The sequence below is a fragment of the Hemiscyllium ocellatum genome (genome assembly GCF_020745735.1).
Source record: "Hemiscyllium ocellatum isolate sHemOce1 chromosome 27 unlocalized genomic scaffold, sHemOce1.pat.X.cur. SUPER_27_unloc_31, whole genome shotgun sequence".
Taxonomy (NCBI): Eukaryota; Metazoa; Chordata; class Chondrichthyes; order Orectolobiformes; family Hemiscylliidae; genus Hemiscyllium; species Hemiscyllium ocellatum.
The window spans coordinates 77,892-85,367 of NW_026867500.1; the positions used below are offsets into that span (position 1 = coordinate 77,892).

A 7,476-nucleotide genomic window follows, 5' to 3' on the forward strand; every position below is an offset into this window, starting at 1 on the left:
TACAGATCCTTAGAAAATAGGCAACAGGTTTAGATCGAGGATCTGGATTGGCACAGGCTTGGAGGGCCAAAGAACCTGTTCCCATGCTGTAGCTTTCTTTGTTCCTTGTTTAGCTCAGGCTTCTGTCCAACTGCCCCTTTCTTTTGTACCCTTGATGACATATCTTTCTTTTTTATGATAGGATTGTTCCTCTGTTTTCAAAACCATCAGATTGAAATTTAACAGGTTTTTGGAAGCCAAAGGGCCTGGTTTAAATTGATTGGCTAAATTGAAAAACTGTTGTCTTAGCCTGCTAACTGTATGGCCTTTCAGTACAAATGTTTCAGTTCAGGTGCTCTCTGTTGTGACAATGCTGCTCCTTTAAGATGATGTTGTTGTTGGTTTTTTTCTTGAAGAGAGGTTGTAAAAGGCAGAGGTTCTGATTCAGAAGTGACCTGGTAGATGTTTATAAAATTGAGAGGCACAGATAGGGTAAATAGACAAAATCTTTTCCCCAGGGTGGGGAATCGAAAACTAGAGGTTTATGATGATTTAAAAGGGACCTGAGGGGAGACCTTTTCACAGAGAGAGTGGTGTATGTATGGAATGAGCTGCCAGAGGAAGTGGTGGAGGCTGGTACAATTTCAACATTTAAAAGGCATCTGGATTGGAACATAAATAGGAAGAGTTTGGAGGGATATGGACAGGTGCTGGCAAATGGGATGAGATTAACTTAGGATATGCAGTCAGCATGGACGAGTTGGACTGAAGGGTCTGTTTCCCTGCTGTGCATCTCTTTTGACTCGAAGTCTCTAAAAGATACCACATTGCTTCAAGCGAACTCTGAAACCCAACATTACTGACAGATTCTTTTTGTGTGAACCCGAGGGACCTAATCGTTGAGATGTACAGCACTGAAACAGACCCTTCGGTACAACTCGTCTCTGCTGACCAGACATCCAAAATTTAATCTACTCCCATTTGTCCGCATTTAGCTCATATACCCATCCAGATGCCTTTTAAATGTTGTAATTGTACCAGCCTCCACCACTTCCTCTGGCAGCTCTTTCTGTACATGCACCACCCTGTGTGAGAAAACTTGTCCCTTTGAGGTCCTTTCTAAACTTTTCCCCTCTCACCCCAAACCTCTGCTCTCTAGTTCTGGACTCCCCCACCCAGGGGAAACGACCTTGTGGTTTGGCCAGATTTATCACTCCTGGGATACCTCTGCCTAAAAGATCCTCATGGATTTTATAAATCTCTGAGGTCACCCCTCAGCCTCCGATGTTGCAGTGAAAATAGCCCCAGCCTATTCAATCTTCCTGTAGCTCAAATCCTCCCACCCAACCAACACACTTGTCAATCTTTTCAGAACCCTTTCAAGTTTCACAACTTGTTACAAACATGTTGGTTTTGTTCATCTGATGTGGGAGAGTTTTCTGCATGATTCCTTCTGTCTGAAAGAGTCCTCACCTGTGCTGTGACACAGCCACAGTGACTCTCAAAATCCTGACTATCTGACATTAAAGATTCATTTGTAGAAGCTTCTGAATCACATCTGTAAATGCAGAAAGTGTCTTTAATAATGAGTCATGAATAAAGGCTGCATTCATCTTTTATTGTGAAGTTCTACTCCTACATCTTAAAACAGAGAATACAAACTGTCTGTGTGGAGTTTGCACATTCTCCTCGTGTCTGTGTGAGTTTCCTCCGGGTGCTCCGGTTTCCTCCCACAGTCCACAAATGTGGAGGTCAGGTGAATTGGCCGTGCTAAATTTTCTGTAGTGTTAGGTACAGAGGGAATGAGTCTGGGTGGGTTGCTCTTCAGAGGGTCGGTGTGGACTTGTTATTGGGCCGAAGAGCCTGTTTCCACACTGTAAGTAATCTAATCTAATCTAAACCTGGTCAGAAGCAGCCTACCAGAATAAGACGCCACAGGCTATTTCCCCACCAGGACTGAATTTGTCCAGAAAACACACATTTTAAATGAATAGGGCACCATTCATTTTAAGGTCAGGTGAACTTAAGAAGTACTGCCTTGGCTTAGAAAGGAGAGATCCTTGACACACACAAAGACCTGAAATCATTGCTGCACTATTATTAGCGAATTGGAATTAAGGCTGGATTTTTTTTCCGCTGCAGCAGAGGAGGTTGAGAGGTGAGTTTTGTAAAATCATGAGGGGCATAGATAGGGTTAATGGTAATTGTCTCTTCGCTAGGGTGGGAGATTCAAGTCCAGGGGGCACATACTTAGTGAGAGAAGAGAGATTGACAAAAAGACATGTGGGGAGTGTGGTTCACGTGTGGAATGAACCTCCAGGGGAATTGGTGGACATGGGCACAATTACAACATTTAAAAGACATTTGGATAAGTGCATGAGTAGGAAAGGTTTGGAGGGAAAGGGAGAGGCTGAATAAGCTGGGGTTGTTTACCCTGGGGTTTTTTACCCTGGGGTCTCAGCGGCTGAGGGGTTGCCTTATCGAGGTCTAAAAAGCCATGAGGGGCACGGATAGGATAAATAGTCAAGGTCTTTTCCCTGCGTTGGGTGAGTCCAGAACTAGAGGGAATAGGTTTAAAGTGAAAGGAGAAACATTTTAAAAGGGACACGAGGGGCAACTTTTTCATACAGAGGGCGGTGCATGGATGCAGTGAGCTGCCAAAGGAAGTAGTGGATGCTGGGACAATGTCAACATGCACAAGCCTTGGGTGGCATGGTGGCTCAGTGGTTAGCATTGCTGCCTCACAGCACTAGGGTTCCCAGGTTCGATTCCAGCCTCTGGCAACTGTGTGTGGAGTTTGCACACTCTCCCCATGTCTGCGTGGGTTTCCTCCGACAGTCACAAAGATGTGCAGGTTCGGTGAATTGGCCATGCTAAGTTGCCTGTAGTGTTAGGGTGGGTTACTCTTCGGAGGGTCGGTGAGAACTTGTTGGGCCGAAGGGCCTGTTTCCAAGCTGCAGGGAATCTAATCGAAAGGCACCTGGATGGGTGTATGTACAGGAAGAGTTTAGAGGGATACAAGCCAAGTGCTGGCAAATGGGACGAGATTAATTTAGGATTTCTGGTCAGAATGAATGAGTTGGACCAAAGGGTCGGTTTCCAGCACTTGGCCTATATCCCTCTCAACCATTCCTATTCATGTCCCCATCCAGATGCCAATTAAAAGCTGCCATTGTACCAGCCTCCACCACTTCTTCTGGCAGCTCATTCCATCCATGCATCACCCTCTGGATGAAAAGGTTGCCCTTTAGGTCCCATTTAAATCTTTCCCCTCTCACCATAAACCCTCTGGTTCTGGACTGCGCAACCTCCAGGGAAATGACCTTGTTATTTACCCTATCCATACCCCTCATGATTTTATAAACCCATAAGGTCAACCCTCAACCTCTGGCACTCCAGCGAAAACAGCCCCAGTCTATTCAACCTCTCGGCAACATCCTGGTAAATCATTTCTGGTAGAGAAGTCAATGATTTGGGTTAAGACCTGAAACACTGACTTCACTGCTGCTGCTGCCTGGCTTGCTGTGTTCTCCCAGCCTCCTGCTTGCCTACTCTGGATTCCAGCATCTGCAGTTTATTTTTGTCTCTAACGAATGGCAGAGCAGACTCGATGGGCTGAATGGCCTAACTTCTGCTCCAATGGCCTTGCAGGCTTAGGTTTGTGCAGATTATTTCAGTGGGAATGCGCAGTCCCGGGCTCAACGAGCAGCAGCGTTCATAGAATCACAGAATCCCTACAGTGTGGACACAGGCCCTTCAGCCCAACAAGTTCAAACTGACCCTCTGAAGAGTAACCCACCCAGACCCATTTCCCTACCCTATTACTCGACATTTCCCCTGACTAATACACCACACCGACACATCCCTGAACACTGGGACAATTTAGCTTCGCCAATCCACCCTACCTGCACACCTTTGGACTGTGGGAGGAAACCGGAACACCCAGAGAAAACCCACACAGGCACAAGAGGAGAATGTACAAACGCCACACAGATAGTTGCCCCAATAGTGGAATCAAAGCCAGGTCCCTGGCACTGGGAGGCAATGCTACTCACCACTGAGCCACCGTGGGAGTGGGTGCTGTCCAGCAGAAAACAAAACAAGCCCACCAACTCTCCCACTGTCAGACTGGGCAGGAGGTTCAGTCCTGGGGGTGACCCACAGCAGCCTCACCGGCAGAATCCGATTGTTGGGAGCGCTGGTGCCCCCGCTGGTGCCTCTGCAAGTTGCAGGACTGGGTGAAGGCCTTCCCACACACAGGGCAGCTGAAGGGCCGCTCGCCGGTGTGAACCCGCTGGTGCTTCAGTAAGTCAGAGGAATTGCTGAAGGCCTTTCCGCACTCAGGACAAGTGAATGGCCTCTCCCCGGAGTGGACCCGCCGGTGGATCACCACGTGGGAGAAATTGCTGAAGGCCTTCCCACACTCGGGGCAACTGAAGGGCCTCTCCCTGGTATGGACCCACCGGTGGGTCAGCAGGTTGGAGGCATGTGTGAAGGCCTTCCCACACTCAGGGCAGCTGAAAGGCCTCTCCCCTGTGTGGACCCGCCGGTGGGTCAGCAGGGCAGAGGAATCGCTGAACCCCTTCCCGCACTCTGGGCAGGCGAATGGTCTCTCCCCGGTGTGGACACTCTGGTGCCTCAGCAGGGAAAAGGCCTGGGTGAAGGCCTTCCCACACTTGGGGCAGCTGAAGGGCTTCTCCCCCGTGTGGACCCGCCGGTGGGTCAGCAAGGCGGAGGAACTGCTGAACTCCTTCCCACACTCTGGGCAGGCGAATGGTCTCTCCCTGGTGTGGACCCGCTGGTGCTTCAGTAGGTCAGAGGAATTGCTGAAGGCCTTCCCGCACTCTGGGCAGCTGAAGGGCCTCTCCCCTGTGTGGACCCGTCTGTGCCTCAGCAGGGTGTAGGAACTGCTGAATCCCTTCCCACACTCAGGGCAGGAGAATGGCCTGACCCCAGTGTGACTGCGCCGATGAGCCTCCAGGACAGACGGGACATGGAAGCCTTTCCCACAGTCGCCACACTTCCAAGATTTCTCCACGGGGAGGGATTCCTCGGGTTTCTCCATGGCTGAAGCTTCAGCGGTACACAAACACGTGTACAGTCCCTCCCCACCGTGAATTCCTCTTTCCAGGCTGGATAACTGTTTTAGGTTCCACACTCAGTGTGCAGTAACAGTCGGGTCTCTCATTCAGTCCCACTGATGCTGAAAACGTACTGAAACAGGGACCAAAAAACTTTGCTCTTTCTCACAGAATCTTAGTCAAAACTCGTTACAGGCCCAAAGGACTGAACGACTGTCAGACATTGACTTGAAATTGAGGACAGCAGACGCTTGGGAGTCCGAGTCAAAAAGTGTGGAAAAGCACAGCAGGTCAGGCAGCATCTGAGGAGCAGGAGAGTCAGTGTTTTGGGCATAAGCCCTTCATCTGTTGATTTTTAAACTTCAGTTTTCAGATCAAATACTCTGTAAAAAGAGATTACAAAAGTCATCATTGTCACTGAGAAGGTCTATAGCCTTAAAACTTGTCTTTAAACATTTAGACTAAATGTAATGCTGAATTATAGAACACATTTACTGCACTAGAAAATAGACAGCAAGGCTCAGAAAAGGGGGGATCTGAAAGAATGCAAAAGATAGGGACACCTGGGCTTACCAAGTGATAACAGGATGCTGTAAGACAATTAAGAACGTTTGCCTTAGCATCAGTGAATCTGTATGAACAGGACACCAAGTGATAACATTCACGGTCATTCCCTTGTGAAATTAATGACCGTGTTTGATTCTGACCCTGAAACGAAACTCGGTACTATTAAAAACTTTGTAATTAACGGTCAGTTGCTGTCAATTATAATGGATTCTTATACCCCTTGCAAGCAGGGCAGTCCCAGAGAAAATAAATCTTTGCTGTTACAAAACCCTGACCTGAGAGTTCAAAAGGACACCATTTTAGTGCTGAGGCTGTTGAATCCAGTAGAAAATTAACTCTTAGTGCTTAGCTGCTATGGATTAAATTTAATTGCGCTTCGAGACTTTTTGGTGCTTTTGAGTAGCCAATTCTGGTTATGAAATGCAAACTCTGTAAAAGGAAATATTGATAAAACTTTAACTTACTTGCTGTTTTTACAGACCGCCCCACTATCAATTCTAACTAATCAGATCTTATGTCTTATTCGAATTTCAATCACAAACTTGAAAAGAAGGCATGTTTCATTCGAAGACGAATGAATCAGTTGAAATGAAACCTCACGGTAACATCTCCGCCTCAGGGACAGAATGATTTAGGGCTTAAAAAGCAGGAGTCTGCTCCCAGCTTAGAAATTTATTCTAGGTCGGATATTGAAGAGATTCTTGCACAATGTGTCGGGAAGCCATTTTATGATTGAACATTTGCCCTCCTTACTAAGAAGCTGTTTTATAAAACAACTGTATCTGACATGTGAGCTGTGCGAGGTTATCTTGTGAACTCTCCAATTAGCTGAGACTGGGACCTCTTTATGAGAGGAGTTTATCTCGCTCGCAGGCGCCTAACTCAGCTGTTTTTTCCCACCTGACGAATGGCTTCGGGCCTGTAGGAGTGATTAGTCAAGCTTCACAGATCTGTCAATGAGCTTTTCTTCCTTATGAATTATTGTCTTTCACTGTTATCTGTCTAATTAAGAACATGCAATTCCTTTTTCAAACTTTTGTAGAAAGGAAGCCACTTTGTATCAATACATTGGAGTCACCTGCTGGGCATCTGGACAGCTGGTAACCTACTCTCTTAGATTATTAGAACCTAGTTAGTTTAGCTTATAGGTATCAATGTTATGTTGTCACAGTGATGCTATTAGTGAATAAAGGGGATAACTAAAATTATACTAAACTGTCCATAACAGGATTTTATTCCAGACTTCCAAACAGTTCGATTTCCGGGACGAACCAAGAGAGAGGCTTTACAGGTCTGAGTCCACAAGGGATTCCCTGGGCGGTCTCAAATCTCCACTTTCACATCAGTCCAGGGTAGAAATTCACAACAAGCAATTCTTTTTCTGCAGAACAATCTTTTCGTTTGTTATTCTACAAAATTGAAAGCACCATCCCACCGCCCCCCCCCATCCATTCTCACTCCACTCTAATTCTCCTGAAGGGTGCTAATTCAGGATCTTACAGGGCCAAAAAAGTAAAAACATCTCTTTTGAATAACTCTACCTGAAAGTTAACATCTTTCACAACATTGGGATACTGCTCAGTGTGAGCAGATCTGATTTTGGGAAGCAAAGAAAAACTGTATAAATTCAGGATAAACCTTCACTACAGCGTCTTTAGAAACGACCAGACACGAGGTCAAGGCATTGACACCAACACCAGAGAGAAACTCAACATACAGACGTGGCAAACCATCAGTCTGTAATCTTTCAGAATGGGTTGTAGGGATCATTAATATGTAAATCTCAGAACTTCTTACAAATCACCTTCTCGATATAACTTAAGGTTTGTAACAAAAGGTGACATCTCAG

The 7,476-nt window shown here is 46.4% G+C and overlaps 1 protein-coding gene across 1 annotated transcript; it reads right to left on the reverse strand.

Moving 5' to 3' along the window:
* Positions 1–3,796: 3,796 nt before the first annotated feature.
* On the reverse strand, positions 3,797–5,327 carry LOC132808115 (gastrula zinc finger protein XlCGF7.1-like). The gene has a single exon (XM_060822003.1). The coding sequence runs from the start codon at positions 5,042–5,044 to the stop codon at positions 4,121–4,123; it is 924 nt and encodes a 307-aa protein (XP_060677986.1). The 5' UTR covers positions 5,045–5,327; the 3' UTR covers positions 3,797–4,120.
* Positions 5,328–7,476: the final 2,149 nt, after the last annotated feature.

Excerpts from the sequence above, each read along its gene's own strand:
- LOC132808115 (XM_060822003.1), bottom strand. The coding sequence starts at position 5,044 with ATGGAGAAACCCGAGGAATCCCTCCCCGTGGAGAAATCTTGGAAGTGT.